General features: G+C 36.3%; 1 protein-coding gene across 8 annotated transcripts in view; it reads left to right on the top strand.

Moving 5' to 3' along the window:
- MCTP1 (multiple C2 and transmembrane domain containing 1) overlaps nt 1-17,554 on the top strand; it is a 596,052-nt gene that overhangs the window by 509,951 nt on the left and 68,547 nt on the right. For all 8 annotated transcript variants that reach the window (XM_015140441.3, XM_015140440.3, XM_028850075.2 and 5 more), the window contains one exon: nt 10,991-11,044. In XM_015140441.3, coding sequence (XP_014995927.2) covers nt 10,991-11,044 — 54 coding nt within the window. The remainder of the gene's footprint in view (nt 1-10,990; nt 11,045-17,554) is intronic.

The raw sequence follows: 17,554 nt of genomic DNA, 5'->3' as shown, positions 1-17,554 counted from the left end.
GATAACACCCATGGACCTTAATAAAGGCATAGTCTGACGGCTCCTCTTTTTCTCTTGCGTGTCCCACCCACTGGCTGAGCTCCCTGCCGCCTCCAGCCTTCCCTCGGTCTCCCATTGGCATCCCTAACCTCTCTGGGACCAGTAAGTACTAAATTTCTTGTTTTATGCACTTTGGGTTCACCTCCTCAATGTGTCTCGTCTGACTGACACACCTGAGTCTTACTTTCCTCTCATCAGAGCACTCTAGAAAATGGCTCTCTTGGCTCATGGTCACTCTCAAGAGACAGACTTCATGACCAAATTAGAAAGTAATCATAACAATAAAAATCACAACACTCTCATATTGTCATAACTGGCTCACTGTGGGTCCTCCTCAGATTGTTCTAATTGAATCTTCCATTTGTGTGTCTAATCTCAACACAGCAAAATGGCTCGGACCATTTTGCTCTGAGTTACTAAAAAAAGTTAGAAAATATTTTAGTCTGATCTTTCCTTCGAAATCAAATATTATCTAATTTTTATGCATAATTACTTTCATTCAACAAATATTATTGAACATTTATAGGCACTAATAGTACTGTGGTTCAAAGATGATGAAGATACATGGCTTGCCCAGGACAGTTTGTGGTCTAGTGAGAGAAACAACTGAATAGAATATATGAATATAATAGGTGCAGTGATAGAGGTCTGTATACAGCATGCAGAATGTTCAGTCAAAAGACATGTAGATACTCCTGCATATGTGTATGTGAGTGATGCATATATAATGAAACAGGGCGTTAAATAGCTACCTGTGGCTACCTGTTTGTTCTTCACGCCTCAGTCTGTTGTTTTCACTTAGTAACTCCATGTTTGGTTTTAATACTTCTTGAGTTTATTGGCTATCCTTTTTACTCAATTCTCAAACTGTAGTCAAACCGAAAATTGAAAAGATAAAATGGTAGAATGATGGAAGATGAGTATTACCAGTACGTGACCTGTCAGTTCAAATACAGAAAGATGTAAAGGAAACACTTCTATTTTTAAAAGTCAATTTACTAAAGATTCTCTTCACTGGAATGCACACTTCTTGCTTTAGCTCTAGTAGGACTCAGAAGAGAGACTTCCAATATAAAGTTAGTGGTAGTTGCCCTAGAGGTTGTTCCCATTTACTCTCATATTTTAGCCTCCACCATTTTCCTGAATTCTCCTCACCTTGTTCAGTTCTCCAGAGATGCATATAAGAATACAATGAGGCAAAGAGGTACTCTTAGTTCTTATAGAGGATTTCTTCCCCAACTCCTTTTCTACCAAATGAATTGTTTTTGGCAACTCTGAAGGATATCTGAAATTCTTGCTCCCATAAATGGTTGATTTTCACTTATTTGAGCCACAGTTGAACCCTGGAGCCCCAGAGAGTCACTGAAAAACCAGCTTCCTAAACCCCTCAAATCCTCCCATGGATCCAAAGAGTTCACCATCTTGATGGTTCTCCAAAGTGTCCACCCATATATCTGCCAAAGGGTCTTAGCATTTCTGTTCTTCCAAATATCTGCCCTCAGGACTTTGTCATTTCTGTAATTGAGATGTAAGACTGGGGAGGAAAATAAGGATACCCCCAATTCTGGTTTGAGGGTGGATGTGTTATCCTACCGATTTCCAGTGATTATTTCCTGATTGTTCTTTCTAAATGACTTTGCACTCTCCTCTTGGCAGAGAGCCAAACTATTCTAAACCTGGGGAGGGAGAGAGGAAAAGGGGCCAATAGAAGTACCTTCTGCCTGACTCATGACCTTAGAACTAGTTTGCATTTCTAGTCTTGATCATTGTTCTCTGTGTGGTGGTGGTGGGGGAAGGGTGGTGCTGGCAGAGAGTTTCATATATTTGTGGAGAACTATTGTCCTTGGTTTAGAAAGGTGACAAGAAATTCTAAGACCCCAATTAACAAACTAAAAGTGGAAACCAAATTATATGTCTTTATCTGCTTGTGGAAAGTGTTTATAAATCAGAACTATTAGGAAGTCCAATAACGCTGAGAGTTTTGTGTTCATTTTTTAAAGCATTGTATGAGACACCTTTGTCAAGAGCATACAACTTTCAGGCCTTTCTACCCTTATGTACATAGAACTGAAACAGTATGTTTCAGTGACCAAACTAAAATACACCTTCAAGGACATTTTTTTGTCATGTATTACTTACTGAATTTACTTCATTATACAAAAAAAGAAAACTAGTATACACTATCAGTTCTTTAGAAACTAACTGAATGTTCTGATAGCATTGCTTAAACAGGAGACAGTCAGTTTACCTAAATAAAGTTTTCAAATGGGTTTTACTCCCATAGGCAACAGCAAAAACACCTTTAAGATAAGTGTTACCGCTATATCTTTCCAGTGGCTTGAGGTTAAAAGCCCAAACTTTGAAATTCGGAAGATCTGGGATTTAATTCCAAACCTTCCACTTGTTAGCTATACAAGTTTATTCATTCTGCTATGCCTCAATTTCCTCACCAATAAAATGGGAACAATAGGTACCTTGTTAGAGTCTTCTAAGAATTTAAGAGACAACACATGTTAAGCATAGAGTAAGTGCTCAATAGATGACACCTGGGAACCTTGCCATGTGTAAAACAGCAAGCAAGTGGGAGCTTAGACATTATATGTCACTATTTCTCTTGAAGAGTTCCCTTGTAAGTCCTGTTGAAGAGAATGGTTTTTCATGGCCATGAGTCATTTTTCTTGGTTTTAAGCCTGTAGACAGATAATAGCATTGCCACAGTAAGATTTCCTGTATCCATAGTCCCCTTGCAATGTATACAGAAGTCCCACAAAAAATAAAAACTATATTTTTATCAATAAAAGCATATGAAGAAACTTGAGCAAAGCAGTCTTCAACAATGTAAATCACCTTAGTAACTGAATTTTACAGAAATACCATAAACGTATGCCATTTTACAGGTCATATCCATAGATATTTGAAAGACACATTTTTCTTGATTATTGTAATACAAATCTCCACTGTGCACAGTGCATGAAGACAAAGGCAGGCCGTACCATGAGCGAAGAACAGGGCGTTTCACTGAAATTATCATTGAGTCCAAAAGCAAAATCCTCCTTTCTAACAGCCTCACTCAGGCTGTCGGGTAAGAGGAGGGGAAAGGTAAACCTACACCAGCATACCAGGCCTGGAGATGGAGACTAATTTTAATAAATCAGAATGGAACATGAAAATGTCAACTTAATCAAGCATTTAAATTTTATTAATCAAGCCTAATTTTTATGAGTGCAAATAATCACTGAAGCTGGACAAATTTGTTCTCGATTGCATCAGAAACATAATTTTAATATTTAATGGACTGATGAATTTAAATGGAAAATTATCTTTATGAAACATGCTCTTCATAATTTGCCATTAAATGAGAAATAAAAAAAAACAACATAAATCTTACATAAAGGTTATTTAACTAAATGTTGGTACTATAAATATTATAAATGCATTATATACTAATTTAGCAATCACACAGTACACTACATAAAGCAGGAATGATAAGTAGACCAGGCAGGCTTTTCCTGGGATGTAGAGCTCTGTGTTATATTGTGGGGAGCTCATGATATAACGGTTTGGAGGTTTTGTGTGAAGTTTCATGAACATTCTTTTCATTCAGGCTTTTATGCTACAATTCACCATTCACCACAGACATTCTTTTCAGTCCAATGTAGGTCTAAACCCACTAGGACTTTCTTTTGTGAGGTGATTATTCTTTATATAAAAAAGATAAAAAATATTATTTATAGAAAGGGATATAAGAAAAGAACTGAAGTTTTCTGACTATGATTTTTTTGACATACAAAACATGCTCCATTTTTAAATTTTCTGACATAATGTCCTCAGGCCTCAAAATATTCTAGATGGAAAAGAGAAAAAGAAAAATCAAATTAGTGTCAGAATATTCTCTGCAAATGTACACCCATTCCACTCACCCTCTTTACGACCCACAACACATTGCTTAAAATAGGGAGTTGCTATAAATTTTTTTTAAGTGAATCAAACCTAACAGATCAGTATGGTCCAAAAGTTTCCTGATGATAATCTCCAAGATAAATTCTTTGTTGTTTTCTAAGTATATTCTTTAAAGATCCCTAATGTTCCCAAAGTGTAGTATTTTCCATGCTATTCCATATATGGAATCATATATGGAAATATATTCCAATATTTCCATAGTATTTTGCATATTTGTGCTAAACTGTGCATTTACCTGAAAACTAACTTGCCTATTGCAGCTCCCAAAATTATTGATGGGGTTGGAACAAAGGATATTTAGAAGATTGCAGGACATGCTACTCTTTAAAATGTCACAGCAGCTCCCTTTTCTTGCTTTACAGAAAATTTTTTAAATGTGGACCTTTTATTAGACACTTAAAAATTCTAAGATTGTTTTCAACGTTTGAAACATTTAAAATTGTGCCTTTTTGTTACAAAGTTGAGGTTCTGGAATGGAAATTTGGCTCTAAATATAGAGGCGTAAGTACATAATTTTCTTTATTTTTACTCTGTTTATTAATGTATGAAAATATTTTGTAAACATTAAATTTTATAAAGTAGATTCATGGTGAGTAGAGTTAGCTTTTAATTTTACTTGCAAAGCACATGAAACAATTCAATTTTTTGGCCTTTGGTATATACTTTTTTCCCTTGACAAATAATATAGTTTCATTAAAGTATTATTATTTAAAAAGCACATTCCAGGTTAATAGTTGACCTATTTTTTCCTACTCAATTGAATTAATATGCAATATCCTAAAGACACCAAGATTAGAATTTTCTTGCAAGCAAAAAAAATCCAATACATTGTAAAGCCTTTAGATGGAGACAGAGTTCAAATAAACTCTAGAATTCTGTTCAGTGCTTTGTGTAAGAATAGAATGAACACTTAAGAATACTGAAAAGGAAATATGAAAAGAAATTTAAGAGGCTTATACTGATTGTAGAATTTATGTTATTGTTTCACCTTTCTTAATGGAAGAGTTTTTCTGCATATTAAGCTGACACTTAAAAATAAAAGGTAACATACTTTTGGTCAGTAAAGTAAATTTACTGTCTTTGCACCTTATAGCAAACCAGATTATACAACAAATACTGCTGTTGATGATGCAGAAGGCATGCTGTACATAATCAGTGGCATGCATCAAAAGTCATCTGATAGCCACATTAAAGCCACATTCCTTATTAAGAATCAGACTAAATTACAACATAGCACTTCCCAGAATGAGCCAAGGAAATGCATTTTGCAAGAAGAATAATTGTTTGAGTGTCTCTGTAAAAATCAGGAAGTCTTTTAGCAGTAAGTACTAATGCTTTTCTTTTTTTCTTTTTTTTTTTTTTTTTTTAGTCTGCCTTCTTTTGTATTGCAATATATTCAGCCTCCCAGGCAAGCCTATCACACTAATTATTATTACATCTAGTGGTTCAGTTATCTTGATGACTACTGTAGCTGAAATCCTCCAAGGTCAAATCCTTAATAGCGTGAATCAAACTAAGCAGCCGTCATATATGCAGTTGCTTTTGAGATGTACTGGATGAAACAGTATATCCCAGACTTGATTGAGTCGTATTATTCTTATAAACATGGAGTGAATTATGTATACAGTTTAATTATACCATTTTGCAAAAGTTTGTTTCTTCTCAAAAATCTTGTGAGAAGTTGTCCTGTTGTAAAAATGTCTGCACTAGCACACCTATAAAGATCTTACCATAAAAGTCTTCAACCTGACCTTTGGTACTTTCAAGTGATTTGAAATCATTTGAGTGATTATATGCATCTTCTCCATCAATAGACATTCCACCATTTCATATCATACTTACATGTGTAATAAATCCATTGGCACACAAATGCATGTTCTGCATGGTTTATGCACACACACAATGATATAAATGAACTCCAGACCATGCTGAAGAATACTACTCTCCCCAAATTCTTCCATATCTCTAGGGTAGAAATAGGCATTTAGTTTGTAATGTATCCAAATATAAGCATCTGTACAAGTTTGGATCGTCTATGAATATGAAACTAAATATGAAACTTCTTTCTTTTGTGTCAGTTTTCTTTAATATTTTAACATGGTTGCACATCTGGACAGCAGCGATTTCTTCTTTAAATGTGTAAATGTGTTGCATTTTTATAGACCATATTTGAGTAAAGCAATTTGAGTTGTGCAACTATTCATTTTGAACATAGTAAAACATCCATTTAATTCCAAGGAAAAGAAGCAAACACACAAAAGAAACTGGTTTGTATCAGCACTGGCTTTTGAAAGGTTTGGTTGCAGAGTACTCAGTCCTTCCAAGGTTAACATAACCAAGATTTTTTTTGGTTCCTTTTTGTTCGAAGGGATTTAAATAAGTGGAATAATTTACTCATGGAAAAATTATAATATGAAGTGTTTAAAAAATAATTCATGGGCCTTTTAACCCCCTCTTGTCATATTAGTTTTAAACATTCACCTTAAATTGGTGTTAAAAAGCAGTAATTAGTAGTCACTGTCCCATAATGATTTTAATAATGAAGTTTACCTAAACCCACTTTCCCTCATCCTTTCCTCATTGGTCTTTTTGTTACTGCATCCTTCTGGTCACCTCCCTTATACATTTTTGTTCTAGTACAATAATACCAAACATGTCACGTTTTTATTCAGGTTATCAACATCACTATTAACATTTCCAGTCAAATAATATTTTCCTTGCAAATCATGAAGTGTTTTGTTGTGTTGGATTACAATTAAAAGTCTTGTAATAGTACAAGAGCTCCTCTAAAACCACAAAATATATGGTCTATAGATACCATTTTGTTTAACTTTGGAAATGTATTTTTTAAATGTATAGCCACATATTACATTTTATGTTAAAGACAAATGTTCAGCAAATATTGAATATGAAGAAAGAAATATGCTTTTAAAATAATGTTATCTATTTATTCTCTGGCTGCAATGTATCTGGCATGCTGCATTTGGGGTTGTCTGTGTGTTTTTTTAAATGTCATCTTTATTAGTATTACATTCAAGGAATAGTACCAAGAATCAGTTTCTTTCAAGACCTTCTTCGAGTGTGTGGCATATAAGTCTGTGACGAGCGACATTACAGAAGGTCATGTCACTTTTAACTGCTTGCATTACATCTTTCTGATTTCCCTAGTGCCCTTCCTTTGTTTGATTAATACTACTTGCTTTCAAGCAAGGTATCAGAAAGCATAATTTGGAAAGAGAATTCTAGAGCCGATCTGAGATTCCCCTTAAGAAAAAAGAGAAAAAACTGAACTTTGTAAATGTATCTTTTCTACTACATGATTTTTCGTCACTCTTCATTTTTTCCCCTTCAAGGAAATCCTGCGTATAGTATATGTTGTTAGTTAAATTATTGCTGACAAGTGTTTGGGCAACTGGACTTTGTATACTTGAAAACAAAACGATGTAGTGCTTATTTGGTTTTATTTGAAGAGGAAAGAGCTAGAATTTGATACCAGGACTCCTTTCTTTTGTTTTCCTTAGTTAAGTGTTAAACTCTAGCACTCTCATCCTAAATAGCAGGTGTTATTTGATTTCTCTGGGAAGGGTTGCAATTTTGTGCAGTCATTAAATGCACTTCAGTGATATATACAGTTTGTTTTTAAAAGCTCAGTTTGCAGTTTCGATGTTCATTGCATTTGGCTAGAGCTCTTGTCTTAAAGCACAGCTCAGCTTCTGAGACACTCTTGTCCTCAAAGTCATCCGTTTCACTGGACCATTAAAGCCTGAAAATTAGTTGTGAAAGCATCATCATTTTAATTTGGAATCTTTATCCACACTTCTACCTGTACCCCTCTATGTGTTTCTTACAGTCAGTGAAAACATGAATCAGAATTTTGTGTGTCATTAAGAGCACAGAATATTTTGTCCAGGAAAAAATATTTAATTTCCGAAAATTAATGTTTAAAATATTAACTTGATGCTATTTTATTTTTATTAATAGCTAACATTTTTGAGTACTTCCTTTGATACAGGAACTGTATTAAGCACTTTTATGCATTATCTCATTGGATCCTTAACACTGTGAGATAGGTGCTATTATCATCTCCATTTTCTAAGGCACCTTCAGCTTCACCTGAGCAAAATGTAACGGTGGGATATGTTCTGAAGCAGCTTAAAGGCATCAATAGGAAACCATCTGTATTATAAATCCTCACTTGTAGATGTTTATGATGTAACTTTAAAAACGCACTGGAGGAGGGGAAGGGCCCTCACTAGAGCGCTAAAACACAGCAAAAAGGCCTCTCACTAACACAACACTTCTCTGCCAAATGTAAAAGCAAATGGTTGTATTGGGTGGTTCTGGCTGCACATTTGTGGAGCAATTGTGCGTAGCCAATTACCCACTTGTGCAGGGTAAGAACAGTTTGGGTTTTGCAAATGAAGAGCCTGATTCTGTAGACCTCTTTGAGTCATACTTGAACAGAAGATCTACAGCTGATTTGTAAAATGTGTAAATTAAGCTACTGGCTTGTTTATGGCTTAATCTTATCTTGAATTTTTGAAAATTAATTTGAAGATAGTGGAGATTCTCGAACCTTAATGGTTAAATATTCATGGGTTCTATTCTCAGGCAAATGTTTGAAAGCATTTTGAACATTTGCTTTTATAAATCTGCATCATTGATTAGGTATAAGTCCTTCCAGGTGAACTAAGTCAGTTCTGTGAGATACATGATAGGCACTTTACCCAAAGTGTGTTAAATGATATGAAGAATAGATGATACATTCACTATTCACTCAATCAACAAATATTTTGTGAACACCTATTATGTACCTGACAATCTGCTAGGCACAGCCCACCACCATTCTGCCTTCCATAGCACCTGAAATGTGATAGTAAGTACTGCAGAGAAGAGGCATGTTATACATTCTTAATTATAAGTAGCTATAATAATGAGTTTATTCACAGCAGCAGTAAAAGTATAGTGTTCATCTCATTTTCCTTGATGTATTTGATATGAATCTGCATGGGTAATTTCAGCAAAAAATAAAAATAAAAATTGCTTCATTTAAATCTAAAAGATAATTTTATCAGAGGTATGAAATAATCATCATTTCAGAAAATCTTACAAGGGTTAGGTGAATTCTTCTGAAGCAACACAATGTACCAATGTAGCTTCTTTTCCATCTTAAACCCCTCACAAATAGCCCAATTTGAATAGCCTGGCATATATCACTTCAACTATATACTGTCACTATTGTGTGTGTATTTGTGATGCAAATACTTTAAGGAAATGAAAGGTTAACATGAAAGCTTATCTGATCAACCCTGTTTAAGTTTTACTGGATTATAAGCCATTTGAGGGCTGGTAGGAGTAAAGAGGAAGTTTTGTGGGTTATCTGTGTATTCCCACATTACCTAGCACTATGTGCCTTGGACAAAGGGGTTTATGATGAATGCTATGGAGTAGCTGGATATAGTTAGAGAGACTGTCAAGAGTCCATCTTTCTTGTTGATGCTTCATTGCTTTATATGTCTCCGAAGTAAGTGTAAGCTCTCATCAGATATGCAAAACTGCATATTGCACTACTGTGATTCTTTTGAAATGCTGAATGTCCAAATGAAAGACCTCAAAATTCTACCAATTAACAGAAGATTGAAAGCACGACATTAAATTAGGAACAGTCTCACAGGTTGTCAGATGCTTTCATTATATATTTGTTCATGAGACCTGGAGGTTTGTGTTTATGTTATGCTTTTAAATCAGTTAATGCTTTTAGAATATTTGAGAAAACTTATTAGGAATAAGAGTTCTGATATGTTATCTCAGTTTATGGAACTCTTTTCATAATACAGTCTTGGTTATTCAAGTGTTCACCCATAGAATATTCCTGTTGGTATTAAAACACACACACACACACACACAGGAAAGGAGGGCTAGGTGTCTCTGTCCTCTAAAGCTATGAGCTTTGGGAGAAAAGTTTTAAAGTATTTGTTAACCATGCTTCTGTTGAGTCTATTCAGAGATACAGGATCAGGGAAAAAAAAGGAATTTAAAAACCATATCAAATATCATAAACACAGTAAGTTGGGTCTTACTTGAATAACGACACTTCTCCCAAGGTTTTCTAAACTGTAGGTTTCTGTGGCATGCATATGTGTATGTTTGTGAAGTGCGGAAAACCATTTTAAAAAGCCTGAAATGGAGTGAAGTCTCATTCTGAATGGTTATATGTTGATCAAGGCAAAGGGAAGTTATTTGGGAAATCCAGAATGACTATTCCGTTCTGCTGAGGTAGGCTAAATAGCTATTTAAAAATACATATATGCATATCCAACTACGTGGGTTATACACACAACTATACACATGTAATTATATATTTTAATTTTCATTTTATAATATGCATTCTCATAATCTTGTGTAAATTCACAGAGAATTAAAATGAGAGTTTTGGGTAATCCACAAAATCAAAAAGTAAGAGGCAAGACTTGACATTTATACATAAGAATTAAAATTTGAGCCATAAAAATATATTGTTAGTTTTATGCCATAGACCACCAGCATGAATCAATTAACAGACATGGTTTTTTAATCGTAGAATTTGGTGAAAAGTAAATTAGAAATAGCAGAGCTGTTTCAGGCCTAGTTATCTAGTTCTAAATTTCAAGTACCTGATTAATACAGACAGCAGAATTGGTAGAAGGGAAATTTCCTGATTTAAAGCATCCTCCAAATTAATGTTGGTTTACCTTATGCATATTTCAAATTCTTGAGGTTGTCACAAAACATTTCACATGAATCCAGTTCCCCTAACTGGGATTCGGTTCCCTGGTTTTAATCAATGAAAGGCAGAGCGTTTTCCTAATCACTATCTCTAGGTTGAATATCCCTTTTCAGTGTGCCCGTTTCAAATGTTAATATAAAGTTTTCATTTCCAAAAGGTTCAAAATGACAGAACAAAATTCTCTCCTTTAAGAGCACAGAAAATGACTTCTGTTTCTGTCTGCAGGTAGTGGAGGACATGCTAGAGGACGAGGAAGAAGAAGATGACAAAGATGACAAGGTAATTATCTTTCCCAGCACTTGGGTACCTGGGGATGGGGAAATGTAGACATGACACTGTTTTCACAGACAGTTAAAAAAGGAGTTGAAGTGTTTGAGTCCAGAAAATTGGACAGTGCTGTTTATCATCCTAACAATGCCACTGCATGTTGCAAAGAGGGAGAGAAGGCTATAAATCCTTTTCGCTTTTGTCCAGAGCTGGGTCAAATATTTTTCTGCCAGGAACAAAAAAAAATAATTCAGCTTGTCTGGAACTTGATAGCTCTCATGAAGATAACAGCAGTGACGACTGTTGTTGAAGGGCAAAAATTTGTCCTATCTTGAGTATTACAAATTGAGCCATGCTTTGGGGGAACAGGGGAGTGAAAACATAGCCTGCATGAGTTGAACATGGATATTGTCATCTGTAATTTTTGAACAATTGCTCAGCAAAAGGACATGAATGTGCAGAGTGCTCCAGAGGACATTTAAATAACCCCAGTGCTCATTGCCCTTGCTGAGGTTTGGAATGGCCACGTGGTTTCTCCATCAGGAAAGCCCATTCAGAGAGGCTTATATTCAATCGCTGGTTGATTTGGGGATGGTGACCACGGTAAATAACAGCCAGTTTCTGGGACTGCTTGGATTGGTTGTCCCCTAGGGAGAGGGGACAACAAGAGGTAGGAATTAGAATGATCTTGCACCACTGCAGCAGTGGCTAGGGTTGGAACTACTGTTTTCTATGGCAAGGAGGATAGTGATGCTGTTACATCATCATCTCTGGGCATTTCCAGACCTAAAATCTAAAAAGTCGTAGGTTGAGATCGAGAGGCAGAGGACAAAAAATCGTTTGTTATTTCCACATTGTTTGGCATGTAAAACCAGATTTTTGACCTTCACCAGAATCTGATTTATGTTGTGGTAAAGCAGTGAATTTTTTTTTTTGAAGAAAGGAGGAAAACAGTATATTTTAATTTATGCCCTTGACCTTTGATTCCAGTAAAGATGTACAGTTATATCCCAATGTAAGAATTTGTGTGCCACTGAAGGCCGTGTCTCCAAAAATAAAATAATTTGTGTGTTGGAAGCATGCATGAGAAATGTCAAAAAATTCAGTGATTCGTTAACTCTCCACATGATTTTTTTCCTAATATTCAATGCTTGAAGGAAAACACACACACACACACACACACACACACACACTTTCTCCCTTCTAACACTATTTCAAACATTTTTAAATCGACAGAGTTTTTATGTGAAATTTTTCTTCTGTACATCATTTAGTCATTAGCAACATCATCAAACATAAACTAACAAAATCTCCTTCCTGCAAAAACACATATGTGCTTGTTTTTAATGTTAAATAACATGAGCATACACTTCTGGCAGTAAATGATATGATTTATTGCTAAGGTCAGTTGTAGAGCTGTAGAGTGCTTGTATTTTAACTCAACATGCCAGCTCTGAATCATCATTTCTCTGCTGATAAACACTGAGCTGCCATCCATTTATGGCCATTTTCTCTTGCTTGTTGCTGCTTTATTATTAAAGCCACCATAAAGATCCATCCCAGCAGCAGGCGTTTCCCCAGAAATGTTAATAAATGGAAACCCTTAGTGAAGTCTAGTACTTAATGTCCCTGCTTGAAGTCAACCTATGTTTTTAGTCAGTTTGTTGATGTCCTGTACTTCTAATCTCTCCCCTTTTTATGGGCATTTTTAATGGAGAAGATGTTAAGTATGGGAAGTAGACACACCTGGTTAACCAGCTCACCAAAACATAGATGTCAAGTGGAACATGCCCGGGGGAAACAACACCAAATCTCTGGAGTAACATCTATTGTAATCTAGTGTTTGGTAGTCTGAAATTGACACCCTGCTTCTAACACATTTTCAGATCTAGTTACCAAAGTTGATTGAAAGTGAGTGCTTAAATTACAGTGTGAATTCAACTGTATTCTTCTGTACAGGATGCCGACAGGCAGTGTGTTTTCCATGTGAAAGGATTGTGAGCTGATTTTCATAAATCCAACCCTTTTATCCGAGCGATAAAGGAGGTTTTTCTTTTTTACTCATAATGCAATTGATAGCATAAAAATCATATCTGAATAAAATCTCAAATGTAATAATTTACAATAGACTTTTAAGTGCTTGAATAATAGAGGGAAGAATCTTGTGGACGTCTTGAAATATAGTTTTTCCTATAAGAAATGGAAATATGAAAGGATCCTGCAAGGTTCCATCTTCCATCTCGACTGGCTCTCACAGCGGTAAATGTTAAGTCTTGGCTATCAGTGCGTCTGAGTGGAAGAAGGGTAATTTCCTACTTTGAAAAATTCGTTGGTTCCTTTATTTAAAGTTTGTGTATAGAGTCATGGGTAATGGAATTTCATGAGAAAACAAATGTGTTCTTTGCCATACGAGCAGGTACTGACCTCTAGCTCTCATTATTTCTGTTTTCTCATATGGTATAATAGTAGGGTCAGGTCAGTGGGTCCTCTTATAGGATAAAAGTAAAAAAGATTAATAAATGTGCCAAAGCCTCACTTTAATTGAACCTGAAGCATATGTTGGAAGTATGTAAAATATGTCCCAGATGTTTCACCAGGGCCAGTGTCTTGGCTTTCCCTGATTACCACAAGGCAGCTATTAGTCCTATAACCTTTGGACTTGGGGGTAAATGGGGTATTACATGGCACAGAATGAGAGCACCTGTTTTCCATTCCGCCAAGACCCCTGGCAGGCTTTCCCTAAGCCTATCCACATGTTTTCACTTAGCAGATTGTTGGGCGATTATGAAAAGTGTCTTTCTTTAGAGCCAGCATTGATATTAGTCACTCACAATGAAAGGGCAAGTCATTGGCTACTTGACAAGGTCCGTGTGGGCATAAACTGAAATCTTTTATTTCATTTGAGCTGAGGGTGTTTTCCCCCTGCATAATTATATACATGACAAAGACACAGGTATATGAAGCTGAAGCAGACAAAATTGTAATTAACATAATAGCTTTGTAATAGCTTTTCTTTCATACTGACTGTAGCACCAGGGAAGACTTTGGTTAAAGTTGGTAAAAGCTAAATCATGATTTACCTGGATTCCCAGATTTTGAAGTTCTTCCAGATTATAGCTTTAAAATATATATATAATGTTGTTTCTTATTAAAAGAGCTAATCATTATTCAGGTGAGGGTTTGTGATCCACAGACTTACCCTTCATTCTCAAACCCATTGCTCACATTTGCTTAAATCTAAAATTAGGTGGCTTCTCTTTTAATCCAATTCCATGGTTTTCACAAAGGCAGAGAATACGGGTTTTACATGGTGAGTCTTAGTAATGAATCATTGACTTGTTAATATTTTCACTTATCTGCATTATGTAGTAGCACTCTGTTAAGCCGTGCTGGAGATGACATTTTTCCTGAATTAAATGTTAGACATCATACTGCGTTCTCAATTCCCTTTGTTGTACAGCATTCTCTGAACCATCAACCACAAAGTCACAGTTTGATCTGATTTTTTGACCTGACACCAAATCCTGCCTTTGTGGTTAATAGAATATCTTAGCAAATAAGGCTTAGCTAAATTACCTAGGTGGAGCTATCAACAAGCCATATAATAGTGTTTTTCACCATGTTATAGATAATAATACAGTGGTCAGTCTGTATAATCTAGAAATCTAATTAATGAAGATCAGCTTTCCTTTTGTAGTTTAAAAAGTTTAGGCATGCTTCCCATGGTGCATCCTACCCTTGTAATAAGATCCAGCTGCGATATCAGGAAGCAGAAGATAAAATGCAGGTTTTCCTCAGAAAAAGCATGGATTCGAATGCATGGCATTCTAGTAATGTTTATTGATAAAAGATATTAAAATATTCAGCCATTTATGCTTACATTGCTTCTTTTTCTTCAGCCATTATGTCAAGGTTACTGTGTTTCAAGAGAACTAAATGTAACAAATAAAACATACCTGAGTTAGTTCAAAATAAACAGATTCTTTGCTTTAATTCTTGAACTCTGTGTTTTCTAGTTCGATTCTCCAGCCCTAAAACATGTATATAACATACCCAAGATTTGGGCATCTCTGGCATCTCAAATGAACTATGAGGGGTTAGGGGAATGATATGTGATGTGATATGAGAGAAGATTTTAATCCAACAAAATGGCATTTTCTAGTTATATTCAATGAAATAACGGCACAGTGGGGAAAAAGATTAAGGCTTTGGAGAAAGGCAAGAAGAAAGGAGGCACAAGGAAAACACTTCCTTTTAAAATTATCAAGCCACATTTAACTGGAATAGCATTGTTTTCATTTATTTGTTTGCTATTGCTGCATAACAAATTGCCACCCATGTAGAGGCTCAAAACAACACTCACTTTTTAGCTCTCGGTTCAGTAGATCAGAAGTCCAGCACAGCTCAGTTGGGTTCTCTGCTCAGGGTGTCATGTTCAAGGTATCAGTCAGACTGAGTTCTCACCTGAAGGCTTTGGAGAAGAATTCATATCCAAACTCATTCAGGGTATTGATAGAATTCAGTTTTTTATAATTGGAGGACTGAGGTCCTTGTTTTCTTGGTGGCTATCTGATACTAGTTGCCATTTTCCATGGCTTCCTCCATCTTTAAATCTATCAATGGAGAATCTGTTGGGTTGAGTCTCTCCATACTTCAAATCTCTTCAGGAAGACACAAGTTCCTTTTAAGGCCTCACCTGATTAGGCCAGGCCCATCAAAGATAATCTGTTTTTCTTAAAGGCAATTGTGCCATAGAACGTAACCTAGTCACGGGACCACATATTTCATCTGATATGATTTGGCTGTGTCCCTACACAAATAATGTCTTGAATTGTAGCTCCCATATTTCTCATGTGTCATGGGAGGGACCTGGTGGAAGGTAATTGAGTCATGGGGTGGATCTTTCCTGTGCTGTTCTCATGATAGTGAATAAGTCTCATGAGATCTGATAGTTTATAAGGGGGTGTTCCCCTGCACACACTTGCTCTTGCCTGCCACCATGTAAGATGTGACTTTACTCCTTCTTGCCTTATGCCATAATTGTGAGTCCTCCCCAGCCATGTGGAATTGTGAGTCAATTAAACCTCTTTCCTTTATAAATTACCCAGTCTTGGATATGTCTTTATTAGCAGCATGAGAACAGACTAATACACCATCATATTACAAAACCCACTCCCGCATTCAAGGGGAGGGAGACTATCATGATATATCTACTGGAAGGTATGAATCTTGGCAGCTATCTTAGAATTCTGCCTATCAAAACCACATAGACCCACCCATGCTCTAGAGCAAGAACAATCCTTGTGTTCCTTGGATGTATTTGTTGCAAGACTGGAACCTACCTATGCTACAGTAAACAAATTAGGAAAACTAGCCTCCCAAATCATATTCTTTCAAAGATTATAGGAACATTTCATACCAGGGGTATAAACTGAGGTATATTTTACAGTTACAGTATAATATATCCCATTTGATTATCTATTCTGATCTGGGGTGAGGGATGGTTGGACAGGCAAGGGAGAAGAGCAAATAATATTAAAAGTCAGGGAAGGATACATTTCTCCTTTGGGAACCTATTGGTGCTTAAACACCCATTGAGCTGATAGTCCACTCACCTTGAGTCCGCAGAAACACTATCTACGTCATCTAGAATCATAGCAACAGTACAACTGGAGGGTACCCAAGAAATAATCTAGTTCAACCGCCCCCTTAATTTAAAATGAGGAGACTGTGGTTCAGCCAAACTTAAGTGAATTGCTAAAAGATATAGACAAGTGGAAGAGCCAGACCTAACACTCAACTTTTATGAGCCCAAATTTGGCATCCTTACCCTACCTTATGACTAGGTTCTCTGGGAGAAGGGGGATTGTCAAAGTACAGATGCAAGTTAACTCAGACATGATCTTTAAGTCTTTAGGGTAATTCAGTAAGGGAATATACCTTTCACCCCAGCTAGAGACTGTTTATTTCTAGGATCTCTAGGTTTCTGCTTCTCTTCACTATTTTCCTACACATCCAATCCTTTCCTACAGTTTCAACTAAGGGAGTGTGTAGTAGGCAGAATAACATCAAAAATGCCCATGACTTAATCCCTGGAACCTGTGGAGATGTCATGTTACATGACAAAGAGGAATTAAGGCAGCAGATAGGATGAAGGGTGCTAATCATCCTACTTTAAAATAGGGAGATTGTCCTGGTTTGTCTGATTGGGCCTAATGGAATCACAAGTGGAGAGGCCATCAGAGCAGATGGCAGCTGGCAGCTGCATGTGAAGCCATGGCCAAGATCAAGCCTCAGGACCTTCATGGCAAGAAGGAAGAGCTTCTGAGACAGCTGGACCACCTAAAGGTAGAGCTCTCCCAGCTGCACATTGACAGTGTGACAGGTGGTACAGGGTCCTCAATCCACCTCCCTTGTTCTCACTGTCATTAACCAGGCTCAGAGAACCACAGGATGTTCTATAAGGGCAAGAAGTACAAGCTGTTAGATCTGCAGCCCAAGAAAGCATGTACCTGAACCCCG

Source organism: Macaca mulatta, chromosome 6 (genome assembly GCF_049350105.2).
Source record: "Macaca mulatta isolate MMU2019108-1 chromosome 6, T2T-MMU8v2.0, whole genome shotgun sequence".
Classification (NCBI taxonomy): domain Eukaryota; kingdom Metazoa; phylum Chordata; class Mammalia; order Primates; family Cercopithecidae; genus Macaca; species Macaca mulatta.
The sequence above is the reverse complement of the archived record's forward strand: the minus strand, read 5'-3'. Positions and strand labels throughout refer to the sequence as shown.